Genomic DNA, 15347 nt, shown 5'->3' with positions numbered 1-15347 from the left:
ACACAAGGAAGGGAAGGAGGGGGACGAAGAGGAGAACGAGAAGGTAGAAGTAGAGGAGAGGAGAGGGAGGAGGAAGGGAAGGAGGAGGGAGAAAAAGGAAGGAAGAGAAAGGAGGAGGAAGAGGAGGGGGAGGAGGAGAAAGAAAAGGAAGAGAAGGAAGAGGAAGAGGAGAGAGAAGAGGAGGAAGAGAGAGGAGGAGGAGGAAGGGAGAAGAGGAAGAGAAAAGAGGAGGAAGAGGAGAAAGGGAGAAGAGGAAGAGAAAAGAGGAGGAAGAGGAAAAGGAGGAGAAAGAAGGAAGAGGAAAAGGAAGAGAGGAGGAAAAGGGAGGGTGGAAGAGAAGGAGGAAGAAAAGGAAGAAGATAGGAGGAAGAATATAGAAGGAAAAGGAAGAGAGGGGAAGGAAGAGGAGACAGAGACGGATGAGGATATGGGGAAAGGGAGGACAGAAGAGGAGGAGGAGAAGGAGGAAGTTGAGAAGGAAAAGAAGGAAGAAGAGGAAGAAGGCAATAAAAAGAAAGGACGACAAGGGAGAAAGGGAGGAAGAAATCCGAAGAGGAGGAGGAGGAATAAGAAGAGAAAGACGAGGAGGAGAGTGGAAGGGGAGGAGGAAGAAAAGGAAGAAGAGGAGGAGGTGGAGAAGGAGGAAGAAAGGAGGGGAGGAAGAGGAGGGGGAGGAGGAGAAGGCAGGAGGAGGAAGAGGGGGAGGAAAAGGAGGGTTTCAATTCCGCGAGTTTGGGGGAGGAAGAATGCCCTCCCCCCTCCCCAATTTGGAAAACCAGGCAGGGGTGCAAGGAATTTAAAAAAGTCGGGGTGCAAACAGAACCAGCCCGGCGCCCCCCTGCCACGGCTGTTCCCTTCTACGACCCAAGAGACGCCCTTTGGAAACGCCTGGCAGACAGGAGGGCGCAGTGGTTAGAGCCCCGGAGCAGGAATGAGTCCCGGCTCCGAAAACGGGGGGGGGGGGGGCTTGAAGCAGAAGAGCCAAGAGGGGGGGGGGACTGGCGGAGACCCCCCCCTCTCCTCAGGACCTCCTCCCTCCTATATATATATATATATACACGGAGATCCCGCGTGTCGGGGGCGCCCGCGTGGAAGCCCCACTTCCCGGCAGAGCTCCGGCGCCCGTCAGCGCAGGGGGAATCCCCGTGACGTCACGTGCGCATCTGGCCAGCAGTTGGCCAGAGAAGCCCAGGGAAACAGCCCCCCCCCCAAAAAAACAGGCTGTGCAATCTCTTAGGAAATGAAGGAAGGAAGATGAGAAAGGGGGAAAAAGAGAGGAGGGAAGGAAGGAAGTTTAGGAGAGAAAGAAAGAAATAACGATTAGGAGAAGGAAAGAAAGAAGGAAGAGGAGAAAGGAAAATGGAGAGAGGAGGGAACGAGGAAAGGAAGGAAGTTTAGGAGAGAAAGAAAGAACAATTGGGAGAAAGAAAGAAGGACGGGAGAAAGGAAAAAGAAGAGGAGGGAGGGAGGAAAGGAAGGAAGGAAGTTTAGGAGAGAAAGAAAGAAAGATTGATTAGAAGGAAAGAAGGAAAGAAGGTGGAAAAAGAAAAAGAAGAGGGGGAGGGAGGAAAGGAAGGAAGGAAGTTTAGGAGAGAAAGAAAGAAAGATTGATTAGAAGGAAAGAAGGAAGGAAGGGAGAAAGGAAAAAGGAGGGAGAGAGGAAAGGAAGGAAGGAAGTTTAGGAGAGAAAGAAAGAAAGATTGATTAGAAGGAAAGAAGGAAGGAAGAGGAAAAAGAAGAGGAGGGAGGGAGGAAAGGAAGGAAGGAAGTTTAGGAGAGAAAGAAAGAACAATTAGGAGAAGGAAAGAAGATGAGAAAGGATTAGACGGATTAGGGGAAGGAAGGAAAGAAGTCTCTTCTGCTCCATTTCATCCCTCTCTCCCCATTGTCCTTTTTCTCTGTTTCGATAAGGAAAGAGCCCCCTTGACTTGAACATACTAGTGGCAGTGAGTTCCCCAGGTCAAGAACGTGCTGCGTGAAGAAGCCTTTGCTTTCTCTTCCTTCCTTCCTTTTCTTAATCGTTCTTTCTCTCCTCCCTTCCTTCCACCCTACTTCATTCCCCTTCCCTCCCTTTCCTCTTTCCTTTGATACCTTCCTTCCTTCCCTCCCTCCTCTCTTCTTCTTCCTTTCTCATCTTCCTTCCTTCCTTTTCCTAATTGTTCTTTCTCTCCTAAACTCCCTTCCTTCCTTCCACCCTCCTTCCTTTTCCCTCTTCTTCCCTAAGTGGGTGACTGCCATGAGGAGCAAAGGATTGCTAGACTGGCTGGGAAACTGTCACAGAATATTGACAATAAAGATCCCACAATCCCAACGGCAACCACAACACCCCCACATTTTCATTCCCTTGGGACTCCTGTGTCCCAGATTATGGACCTATTCTGTAAGTCAGCCCTCTTGAGGCGGGGCCTGGGTTCGAAAACCGTTAACCTATAATGCGCTGTTCTGCATTAATTTAATGCAATTAAAAGTCACAAAAAGGAGAGTTTTAGCAGTACATACGTACATGGACAATTGGTGAGTGGTGCGGTGGCCTAGAGGTGGATCTCTCGCCTCACAGTCAGGAGACTGTGGGTTCGATCCTAGGTAGAGGCAGATTTTTCTCTCTCACTGGGCACAATGAGAAATATATCTGCCGAACAAAACTCTGCACCGGCGACACGAAAGGCATCCGGCCAGGAAACACTCCGCTCCATTCAGTTGCCCCAATTCCACCCCGCGAGGGATTATGGGGTCGTTAAACGACAACAAAAAAATAGATGGATAATCAGTGGATTAATCCTGGATGGCTGTTGGCTTTTAGTGGGGGTGGGGGGGGTTGTGTTGAAAGTCACACCCTTCAGACCCACAAAAAAATATTTCCCCAGCTTTTTTGACGAACAGGTAAGCTTAGAACAATACAGATTTGTCCTCGGCTTTCAAAAATCCATTTAGTGACCCGTTCAAAGTCACAGCAGCCCGGAAAAAAAAGTGACATGGCCATTTTTTCACACTTAACGACCGTTGCAACATTCCCATGTTCAGGAGATCAAAATTCCTTGGCAGCTGACTCATATTTACGCAGTGTTCCCGGGATCCCAGGATCCTCCTTTGGCGGATCCTGGGGACCTACTAACCAGCCAAGTCAATCGGGAAGCCGGATTCGCTTAACAACCGTGCTACTCACTTAAAAACGGCAGCGATTCACTTAACAACGGTGGCAAGAAAGGTCACTGAAAGGGGCAAAACTCACCTAATGTCCATCTCGCTCACCGACGGAAATTTGGGACTCGCTTCTGTAAGTCGAGAGCTACCTGTATCTAGCAGTTCTGCGGCACCAAATACGAATTCAGCAGAAGTTGTCGCCCGGTGCAAAACCAAACTTCTATTTTTGCATGCGTGTGGTTTGCAAGGACCGAAGTGTGCGTCTCTTTTACACCCTCCCTAAGGACTGTAGTAGTCTCTGTGGGGAACACACTGGCCCCAAACAAGCGAAGGGACAAATAAGCAGTACACAACTCACAACCCCAAAAGACACCAGCTCTCGATTGTTCATTTACACACAGCAATCCAAGTACGAATCGAAAACCCACAAAATTTGCACCCGACACCGTCTCGCGTAAAAGAGAGGCGCAAGGGGAGAAAACACATTTAATTTAGAAAGGGAAAGGCAGAGGAAGAATGGGAGGGAATGTAAGAGTAGGAAAGAGGGGAGGAATGGGAAGAAGAGGGGAAGGGTAAAGGGGAGGAAGGGGAAGGAGAGAAGGGAAAGGAGAGGAGGAAGGAAGGAAGGAGAGAAGAAAGAGAAGAAAGGGGGTAGGAAGGAGGGAGGGAAGCAAGGTGGGAAGGAAGGAGGGAAGGAAGGAGAGAAGGAGAGAAGAAAGGAGGGAAGGAAGGAGAGAAGGAAGGAGGGAAGGAAGGAGGGAATGTAGGAGAGAAGGAAGGGGGGAAGGAAGGAGGAAAGGAAGGGGGAAAGGAAGGAGAGAAGGAAAAAAGAAAGGAGGGAAGGAAGGAGGGAAGGAAGGAGAGAAGGAGGGAAGGGGAAGGAGGGAGGGAAGGAAGGGGAGTGGGAGAGAAGAAACGAGGGAAGGAAAGAGGGAGGGAGGGAAGAAGAAGTAGGACCGTTGTAAGATAAGATGGATCTATGGGATGATAAAAAAGCAATCTTCAAGTATATTGTCAACAGTAGGGAAAAATTGTTATAAATACATATTATTAATTTAAAAAAAATAAAATAAATTTCACTCCCCGTACAAGACAGTCCTCGACTTACGACCACAACAGACTGGAAAATTTCTGTTGCTCAGCGAGGCAGTCGTTAACTGAGTTTCGCCCCGTTTTACCGCCATGGTTGTTAAGCGAATCGCCACAGTGGTTAAATGAGCCACACGGTTGTTAAGTGAATCCGGATTCCCCGTTGACTTGGCTGGTTAGAAGGTCGCAAAACCGGAATCACGTGAACCCCCCCCCCCGGGAACACTGCGACCGTCATAAATACGAGTCAGTTGCCAAGCGTCGGAATTTGGGTCACGCCGCCATGGGGACGCAGTCGTAAGTGTGAAAAATGGACATGAGTCGCTTTTTTCGACGCCGTTATAACTTTGAACGGACACTAAATGAACTGTTGTAAGTCAAGGACGACCATATTTTTCGACAATCAGCCCAGCCACGCAATTAAAAAAAAACAACGCTATTTTTCGCTTGCCATTTTAGCAGGATAAATAGATGGACTTTATACTCGGCCAACAAGGCTCCAGACCTCAAGAAAGAACAAGTCCATTTTAGCAGGATAAATAGATGGAATTCACACTCGGCCAACAAAGGCTCCAGACCTCAAGAAAGAAATCCAGCTATACGATTGCCTAACTAACCCAGTTGTTTCCAGCGTGGCTGGCCTTACAGGGTTGTTGTGCCATAATGTTCTTCCAATCACAACTCCACTGTTTATTTTTTCTGATGAACTCGGAGGAAGGTCTGTTTTGGTTCCCACACTGCGTTCAAAATCGCAGGAATCTGTTTGGATTTGGGGACTCAGCAGGGTTTTCTGAATGTCGCCATGAGGGCTAGCAACTTAGGACTACAACTGGGGTAGGAATTTCTGTCCTAAGTCATTGCAGTTGTAAGTTAAGTCCACCCATGACCTGATTTTACAACCATTTTTACCACAGTTGGGAGTCGAATCACCAAATCTGATCAAAATATGGCGGGATTTTACATTGCTTTAAAATTGTTAAATTTTGGCGAGATTGTCCCTCAGGGGATATTCTTATACTTACTTATTAAATTTAACCCACTCCTGCTGTTTGGGCAATTCTGGGTGACTTATATATCTTTTATACATATAAAATATTATTTACTAGCTGGATACCCGTGCTTCGCGACGAAACTATGTGATTGGGCTATGCAGGAGAAATTTGGTTCACAATCCGTTGGCTCGGCGGTGGTCGGTAATTGAAACACATAAGGGAATATCACTCCCGCGGCCTTGAGTCGGAAGCAGTTCCAGAGGTGGAAGGTGTAGGCATTGAGTAGTATAAGGAGTCCCGAGCCGCTCCTGAGTGAAGGAGTGGAACGTCTCCCAGTTTAAACTGAGGTAACGAAATGTGAGGCAAGTGGCAGTTGGAACAGAGTTCTTTTCAGGTGAGGAGGGGAAGTAGAACTCCTTAGCCTCAGAGCGTACTAATTACTGTATAAGAAATACTAATGATTGGAGGGTCATTTTGAAAAATCCTTTCTTAGTGAGCTCCTAGAAGCGAAGAGGAACATACGAGTCTAATTTCCAGTTTGTAGGATTTACGGTTCTGGAGATTTCGTGATGAGTGAGTGGTATTTGGCTTTTATAGAGAGAGATTTACTATTAATATTAACGTATATTAATATTTATAGTTATATATAAATACATATAATTATTTAGGATAAAATATTTACGTATACATATATTTTCCACATGCTTATGTCATAATGGACGGAAGGAAGATCATTCCCCCACCCTGCTCATATACATTAACTTTAATGTTAATTTGAAATGTTAATATTTATGATCTTCATATTTTAAAGTTTTGCCGGATTGTTTTTATTCTGGGGTAAGCTGTCTACAGTCACCTCTGGGCGAGATGTGAGGCGTATTGATTCCATAAATAAATCAAATAAGTCCCAGGTAATTTGGGCCGATAAAGTGAATTACGACCGTTTTTCGCACTTACGACCATTGCAACTTCCCGTGGTCATGTGATCAAAATTCAGAAGCTTGGCAACTGTCTCATATTTATGACGGTCGCAGAGTCCCGGGGTGACGTGATCATTTGTGACTGTCAGACAAACAAAATCAATGGGGATTCATTTAACAACCATGTAACTAACCTAACAACTGCTGTGATTCGCTTAACAACCACGGCAAGAAAGGTTGTTAACACGGGGCAAAATTCACTTAACAACTGTCTCACTTTGCGATGTAAATTGTGACCTCCGTCGCGGTCGTAAGTAGAGGACTACCTACGTAGAGCTAACTGCTAGTGCGGTTCCCTATTTCTGACGACAAAAATCGGCAAAAAAATGCCGGTCGGGGAAATGGCAAAGAAATTCTCAACGAGCCGGAGAACGAGGCAGAAAAACGGCTGCCTTTTTGCCGAGCGGAAGTTGGAAGGAACCGAATTTAAGAATATAAGCAGTGAGACAGGAAGGTGAAACTTGCTGATTGACAAACTTTTCAGACAGACCAAATAAACCCGCTTAAAAGAGGAAGTCTCTTGTCTGTATTTCCCAATTTCCGCCACTTCCTGAATCGGGGTGAACCCCACGACTCAGAATTCCCCCAGCCAGCGTAGGAATGGCTGAGGATTCTGGGAGTTGAAGTCCATACGGACAATTATATTTCTTTATTTATCACATTGGTTTTTACAGCCATAATCCTGGATTCATGTCCGCGATGGCAACCGGAATTTCTCTTGCTAAGCAAAACAGATCTTAATTTTGCGACCTTTCCTGCCACGGTTGTTAAGCGAATCACTGCAGTTGTTCGGTTAATTCCCCTGGTCGTTAAGTGAATCACGTCCCCCCTCCCATTGCTTATCACAAGCCCCCTGGGAAGGTCACAACTCGCAATCACATGACCCCAGGCGCTGCAACCATCGTAAATGTGTGCCTGTTTCCAAACACCCAAATTTTGATCACGTCATTGTGGGGATAGATATTGCAATGGTCATAAGTGTGAGGACCGGATGCAAGCCACATTCCCATGCCAGCCTGCTTTAAGAGGGCAGGACTTCCACTCCCAGAATCCCCCATCCAGCATGCTTTAAGAGGGGAGGACTTCCACTCCCAGAATCCTCCAGCCAGCATACTTTAAGAGGGGAGGACTTCCACTCCCAGAATCCCCCAGCCAGCATGCTTTAAGAGGGGTGGGCTTCTATTCCCAGAATCCCCCAGCCAGCATGCTTTAAGAGGGGAGGGCTTCCACTCCCAGAATCCCCCATCCAGCATGCTTTAAGAGGGGGGGACTTCCACTCCCAGAATCCCCCAGCCAGCATGCTTTAAGAGGGGTGGGCTTCCACTCCCAGAATCCCCCAGCCAGCATGCTTTAAGAGGGGAGGACTTCCACTCCCAGAATCCCCCCAGCCAGCATGCTTTAAGAGGGGAGGACTTCCACTCCCAGAATCCCCCAGCCAGCAAGCTTTAAGAGGGGAGGACTTCCACTCCCAGAATCCCCCAGCCAACTATACTGCGGCTAGGGAATTCTGGGAATTGAAGTCCACTCATCTTAAAACTGCCAAAGGTTGAGAAATCTACTTTAGGCCAAGTATGGCTCAAACAGCCAATAAAGAAATTGAAAACTAAAACGAATCCGACCGGTTGCTTAAAAAGACCCCGGAAGCCAAACTTAATTTGATTTAATTAAAAATTAAATTTAACTTAATTTAACATTGCAAAACAAGGAATTTCCACATGGGGGGGGGGGCTGCCTCCTTGCAAAAGATACAGTCCTGATTGGGTGCCCCCTCCCCCCCTCCTGCCGCTCTGCTCTTCACCTTCCTACCACAAAGGTCCAAAACCAACTTTTAACTTCCTCCAGTTAAAAGTTTATTTTTAAATAAAGGAAGTCTGAGTAACATGTGAGGTGTTAAAGGAAGCGCAATACCATGTGTCGGCCACCAGATGGCGCAGCTAGCCCAGATCAAAGAGGATAGGAGACACCCAATGGACGATTAACAAACTCTGCAAACACACACACACAAACACACAAACAGAAACACACACAAACACACACAAAAACACACACACAAACACACAAACAGAAACACACACAAACACACACACAAACACACACACAAACACACAAACACAAAAATAACTTTCTGGATGAAGAAATGCCTCTTTCCCTTTGCAAAAAGGAAAGGAGGCCAACTGGTAATTTATTAAGGAACTCTGTGTTAAACTACAAACTCTGATAAATAGATAGATAGATAGATAGATAGATAGATAGATAGATAGATAGATAGATAGATAGATAGATAGATAGCCATAGCAGTTAGACTTATATACCGCTTCATAGGGCTTTCAGCCCTCTCTAAGCGGTTTACAGAGTCAGCATATCGCTCCCACAGTCTGGGTCCTCATTTCACATAGATAGATAGATAGATAGATAGATAGATAGATAGATAGATAGATAGATAGATAGATAGATAGATAGATGATAGATAGATAGATAGATAGATAGATAGATAGATAGATAGATAGATAGATAGATGATAGGTAGAAAGACAGAGAAAGACAGATGGCTGATAGATAGGATAAGAAGATTAGATAGATAGATAGATAGATAGATAGATAGATAGATAGATAGATAGATAGCAATAGCAGTTAGACTTATATACCGCTTCATAGGGCTTTCAGCCCTCTCTAAGCGGTTTACAGAGTTAGCATATCGCCCCCAACAACAATCCGGTTCCTCACTTCACCCACCTCGGAAGCATGGAAGGCTGAGTCAACCTTGAGCCGGTGAGATTAGAACCGCCGAACTGCCGAACTAGCAGTCAGCTGAAGTGGCCTGCAGTACTGCACTCTAACCACTGCGCCACCTCGACATCCGGTGACTGTAAAATGGGACCTTCTGTGTTGGCTTTGTCAAGGATTCTGCTTGTGGGAAGCAGAACACATTAAGCTGCTGTATGAAATCAACAGGCAGCTGTTGTGAGCACATATGAGCTCCAGATGTTTTCGCTACATCTGGCTGAGACCACCGAAGGACAACAAGACCCCCTCCCAGAAAACAGAGACCTCATTCTCTCATCTTCCCCAAGCCTTTAAAACTTCAAAACTAAAAAGTCCACACAACTGAGCTCAATTATTTTTTTTTAAAACTTTATATTAAAAATTCAAAGTTCACTTAAAATTTAAATTAAATTTAAACTAGTCGGCAACCGAAGCTCAAAAATTTAAGTTGCTAAATGACACGTTGGTTAAATGAGTTGTGTGTCCCAGTTTACGACCTTTCTTGTCATGGTTGTTAAGTGAATCACTGCAGGTGTTAAAAAACTTTTAACGCAAGGTGGCAAAAGGGGATCATGTGACCCCCCCACCCCCAGGACACTTGCGACCGTCATAAATGTGAGTCAGTTGTTGCCAAGCTTCCGAAGTTTGATCACAGGGGATGCTGCAACGGTCGTTAAGTGAGAAAAACAAACTTAAAAGTCACTTTTGCCAGTGGCGTTGTAAGTTCGAACAATCGCTAAATGAACTGGCGTAACTCAAGGATGATTTATACACTGTAGACTTAGCTATGCAAAAAAGGTTAAAAGTATTAATTAACATTAATCCGGGCCGCATTTAAGCACAGAAACTTACCACGGGGCCCAGTCCATCGGCAGGGATGGGAGAAATGCTTTCCGACGTCCCTCCGTCGTTGCCGCCATCCGGATTGCGGGCGCCCAGTTGGGGGGACATGGTGGGAGATTCGTCGATGTAGGGCATGGTCTCCGAGCTGCCGGGCCGAACTCTGATCTCCTCGTTGCCCTCCACATCATAATCCTCCGGGGGGTAATTGAAGTCTGGGGAAAGGAAGGAAAGAACCAGAATTGGTTGTGGGAAAGGATAAAAAGATGAACAAACCTGGGATTTAGCCACCCAATCACCAGGCGACAGTGAGTTCTAGTCCCGCTTTAAGCAGGAAAGCAGCTGGGTGACTTTGGGCCAATCACCTGGAGACTGGGAGTTCTAGTCCCACCTTAGGCATGAAAGCCAGCTGGGCGACTTTGGGCCAATCATCAGGCGACAGTGAGTTCTAGTTCCGCCAGGCATGAAAGCCAGCTGTGGGACTTTGGGCCAATCACCAGGTGACAGTGAGTTCTAGTTCCGCCAGGCATGAAAGCCAGCTGGGTGACTTTGGGCAAATCACCAGGAGACTGGGAGTTCTAGTCCCGCCTTAGGCATGAAAGTCAGCTGGGCAACTTTGGGCCAATCACCAGGAGAAAGTGAGTTCTAGTCCCGCCTTAGGCGTGAAAGCCAGCTGGGTGACTTTGGGCCAATCACCAGGTGGCAGTGAGTTCTAGTTCCGCCAGGTATGAAAGCCAGCTGGGCGACTTTGGGCCAATCACCAGGAGATTGGGAGTTCTAGTCCCGCCTTAGGCATGAAAGCCAGCTGGATGACTTTGGGCCAATCACCAGGTGACAGTGAGTTCTAGTCCCTCCATAGGCATGAAAGCCAGCTGGGTGACTTTGGGCCAATCACCTGGAGACTGGGAGTTCTAGTCCCGCCTTAGGCATGAAAGCCAGCTGGGCGACTTTGAGCCAATCACCAGGTGACAGTGATTTCTAGTCCCACCTTAGATGTGAAAGCCAGCTGTGGACTTTGGGCCAATCACCAGGTGACAGTGAGTTCTAGTCCCGCCTTAGGCATGAAAGCCAGCTGTAGGACTTTGGGCCAATCACCAGGCGACAGTGAGTTCTAGTCCCGCCTTGAGCACAAAAGCCAGCTGTGATAATGGGTTCTAGTCCCACCTTAGGCACTGAAGGAGGCCTGATCTGAATTCACTTTCCTGCCATTCTTTCAACTGACTCCCCCTTAAAAACTTCCCCAAACTTAAAAAAAAAAAACAGGTTTAAACCTGCACTGAGCTGCAAGATTAACAGATAGCTCTCGACTTACAACTACAACTGAGCCTCCAATTTTTGTTACTAAGCGAGTCAGTTGTTAACTGAACTTTGCTCCATTTTGCAACCTTTCCTGCCACGATTGCTAAGTGATTCACTGCAGTTGCTAAGTTAGCCACATGGTCATTAAGTGAATCCAGCTTCCCCACTGACTTGGCTGGTCAGAAGGTCACAAAAGGGGGGGGTGTCATGTGACCCTGGGACCCTGCGACCACCATAAATATGAACCAGTTGCCAGCATCCAGATTTTGATCACATGATCATGGGGATGCTGCAACGGTCATAAGTGTGAAAAATGCTCCTACGTCCCTTTTTTTCTGTGCCGTTGCAACTTCAAACAGTCACTAAATGAATTTCTGTACCCATCTATATATATAAAAGCCAAATACCACTCACTCATCACAAAATCTCCAGAACCGTAAAGTCTACAAATGTGAAATTTGGCACGTATGTTCCTCTTCTGGGTGCTCACTAAGAAAGGGTTTTTCGAAATGACCATCAGATCATTAGTATTTCTTATACAGTAATTAACACCCTCTGATGCTAAGGAGTTAGACATTCTACTCCCCCTCCCCACCTGAAAAGGACTCTGTTCCAACTGCCACTTTCCTCACATTCCGTTACCTCAGTTCAAACTGGCAGACCTTCCACTCCTTCACTCAGGAGCGGCCTGGGGTTCCTTACAGTACTAAACGTCACTACCTCACCAAAATGTCTACGCCTTCCACCTCTGGAACTGCTTCCGGACTCAAGGCGGGTGGGAGCGATATTCCCTTATGTGTTTCAATCACCGACCACCGCCAAGCCAACAGATTGTGAACTGAATTTCTCCTGTGTAGTTTGGTCGTGAAGCACGGGTATCCAGCTAGTAAATGCATTGCATAGGACTGTGATCCAGAGTCACCGCTGGGTGGGCACATCGCTCTTCTGGTTTCTGGTGTGTGCACCAGCTGGTCTTCGTGGGTGCCAGAGCACCGGAAAATGGCTTGAAATCCAGCTGTTTTTCAGGCCATTTCCGGGCTTTTTCTGGGACATTTTCAGGCAGTTTTTCAGGCTGAAAACAGCCCGGAAAATGGCCTGAAAATGCCTCACAAAACAGCCCTAAAAATGGCCTGAAAAACTACCGGAAAATGGCCCGAAAAGCAGCCTAAAAATGACCCAAAACCAGCCTGAAAATAGCCCAGAAAACGGCCTGGAAAGGGGGCAGAAAATGGCCTGGAAAATGCCTGAAAATGGCCCAAAACCAGCCTGAAAATGACCTGAGAAATGGCCTGAAAATGACCCCCAAACCACCCTGAAAATAGCCCAGAAACACCCTGGAAAACAGGCAGAAAATGGCCGAAAATGCCTCACAAAACAGCCTGAAAATGGCCTGAAAAACTACCTGAAAATGGTCCAAAAAATGGTGTAAAAATGACCCCAAAACACCCTGAAAATAGCCCAGAAAATGGCCTGGAAAACAGCCAGAAAATGTCCCCAAAACAGCCTGAAAACGGCTTGGAAAACAGGCAGAAAATGGCGTAAAATGGCCGCAAAACAGCCTGAAAACGGCCTGAAAAATGGGCAAAAGTGGGCAAAAAGCAGGCATGTGCACGCCGGCCAGCTGGTCCTGGGGTTTCCAGCGCACATACATGCACACATGTTCCAGTTTGGGCCCTCGGTCCCGAAAAGCTTTGCCATCACTGGCATAGGAATACCGTAAATTCGGAGAAGGAACAACTGAGTAGGAACCAGGGAAATAAACCTGGTTACTCACCTCTCCCCTTGCCCTTCCCTTCCCACCCCAAGGCATTGCCTTTCTAAGCCCCCCAGCCATCCACACGCCCACCCCCTAGCCTCCCCTCCCTCTGACACACTTCCCCACAATTATTCACGCCTGCCTGCGCCTGCCACATCTCCCTGGCACGCCTCCAAGGGACACACTTAGTCCAAGGGCAAAATTGGGTCAGCTCTGAAAAGGAAGCCTGGGAGGGGGGGATCAAAAACGGAGACCCCCCCCCGTTCCTCCCCATCTTGGAAGTGGGGCAGGAGTCTGAACGATGCCTCCCCCACCTCTCCAGCCTTTGGGGAGGGCGGAAAGGGAAGGAAACCAGCCCCAGGAAGTAAAATATTTGTAGGAAAGCAAAGGCAGGGACTAATTTTACTTCTCGGGGGTGGGGGGGGTGTTCAGAAGGGGAGGGAAGCAGGAAGGGAGGGGGGATTTCAGGGAGGGGGGGCGCTGAGTAAAGGAGAAAAGCAACACGGGGTGTAGGGGGGGCATAAGATCTCTAATTCGAGGTTTATGGAAGGGGGCTAAACCCCCATTTTCTCTTGTTCCAGAAGGCAGGATATGCAAGATGGGGAGTCCTCGACTTACGACTGTTTGTTTAACAACTGTATGACGATACGGCAACTCTGAAAAAAGTGGTTGATGATCAGTCCTCGCATTTACACCCGTCATAGCATCCCCGCAGTCACCTGAGCAAAATTTTCGCCACTTGGCATCCTTCCTTCCATCTCCCATTCTCCCTCCCTCCTTCCTTCCATCTCCTAATCTATCTTTCTTTCTCTTCCCCCCTTTCTTTTCTTTCTTTTTCTCTTCCTTTTTCCTTCCTTCCTTCATCTACTTCTCTCTTCCTTCCTTCCTTCTTTTCATCACCGTTCTTTCTTTCTTTCTCCATCAGCTTCCTTCCTTTCATCTCCCTTCTTCCTTCTTTCTTTCCTTCCTCCATTTCTTCCTTCTTTCCTTCCTTCCTTCATTTCCTTCTTTCCCTCTGTCTCCTTTCTTTTTCCTTCCTTCCTTCCATCTCCCATTCTCCCTCCTTCCTTCCCTCTCCTAATCTATCTTTCTTTCTCTCTCCCCCTCCTTTCTTTTCTTTCTTCTTCTCTTCCTTTTTCCTTCCTTCCTTTGTCTACTTTTCTCTTCCTTTTTTCTTCCTTTCTTCTCATCTTTTTCGTTCTTTCCTTCTCTCCCTCCAACTCCTCTCTTCCTCTTCCTTCCTTCCTTCTTTTCATCACCGTTCTTTCTTTCTTTCTCCTTCAGCTTCCTTCCTTTCATCTCCCTTTCTCCCTCCTTCCTTCTTTCTTTCCTTCCTCCATTTCTTCCTTCTTTCTTTCCTTCCGTCTCCTCTCTTCCTCTTTTTCCTTCCTTCCATCTCCCATTCACCCTCCCTCCCTCCCTCTTTCTTTTTCTTTCCTTCCTTCCTTCTTTCCTTCCTTCCTTCTCTCTGTCTCCTCTCTTCCTTGTTTTTATTTCGTTCCTACTCCGTCTCCTTTTCTTTTCCTCTTTTTTCCTTCCTTCCTTCCTTCCTTCCTTCCTTCCTTCCTTCCTTCCTTCCTTCCATCCATCCATCCATCCATTCTTCCTTCCTTCCATCCATCCATCCCACCTTTCTTTTTCTTAAATAAATCAAGGCAGCAAAGATACCTAATCATCATGTCGTTAGGAGACCAATTCTTGCCCGGCCGTATAACATTTTTAGCACAAGCGAGTCGAGACTCCAACCTTCCTCGCAGGGTTGTTGTGGTGACAGTAGAGATAGAAGCAGGACAAGGAATAAAAGAGGCGCTAAATCTGAGCTCCGGTTTTTTTCCCCCCAGGCCTTCCTGAAGAAGCTTTTAAAATTGCAGCCGTCCCAGAGGCTGCAAAGGAAATCCCTCAGCTTTCCCAAGGTCAGCACTTCTCCCAATTATCAACGCAGATCGCGGTCAAATTATCATTATCATTTTTACAAGCTTTCATTTCAAGTGGTTGCAAGGCTGCTCTTCTTAATTGCCCTGCCTGGTAGCATCCTTTGCTTGAAAGTCGCAGGAACTGCCAAGGTGAGCAAATGCATAAATCAAATCAGCGCCTTATTTTGTTCCTCAGAACTTCCTGGAAGTCAGCACAGGCGACAGATGAAGTCACTAAAAAGCAGAGATGAACACAAATGCATCTAGTCAAGGCTATAGATTTCCCAGTTGCAATGGATGGCTGTGGAAGATGGACCACAAGGAAGGCTGAGCACCAGAGAATGGAGGCCTTTGAACTCTGGTGCTGGAGAAGAAGACTCCTGCATTGAGTCCCTTGGACTGCAAGGCCATCCAACCGGTCAGTCCTAGAGGAGATCCACCCTGGCTGCTCTTTAGAAGGTCCTAAATCCTGAAGAGGGAACTCAAAGGCTTTGGCCACCTAAGGAGAAGGAGGAAGGACTCCCTGGAGAAGAGCCTCATGCTGGGAAGGATGGAGGGCAAAAGAAGAAGAAGGG

The 15347-nt window shown here is 47.1% G+C and overlaps 1 protein-coding gene across 2 annotated transcripts in view; it reads right to left on the bottom strand.

The window, feature by feature from the left end:
- Positions 1–15347, bottom strand: part of LOC106551192 (active breakpoint cluster region-related protein) — a 208465-nt gene that overhangs the window by 155790 nt on the left and 37328 nt on the right. For both annotated transcript variants that reach the window (XM_087702865.1, XM_087702866.1), the window contains exon 2: positions 9817–10019. In XM_087702865.1, the coding sequence (XP_087558991.1) occupies positions 9817–10019 (203 nt within the window). The remainder of the gene's footprint in view (positions 1–9816; positions 10020–15347) is intronic.

The sequence above is a fragment of the Thamnophis sirtalis genome, unplaced genomic scaffold (genome assembly GCF_051295495.1).
Source record: "Thamnophis sirtalis isolate CommonGarterSnake01/CBP01778 unplaced genomic scaffold, rThaSir2_p1.2 scaffold_17, whole genome shotgun sequence".
NCBI lineage: Eukaryota > Metazoa > Chordata > Lepidosauria > Squamata > Natricidae > Thamnophis > Thamnophis sirtalis.
The sequence above is the reverse complement of the archived record's forward strand: the minus strand, read 5'-3'. Positions and strand labels throughout refer to the sequence as shown.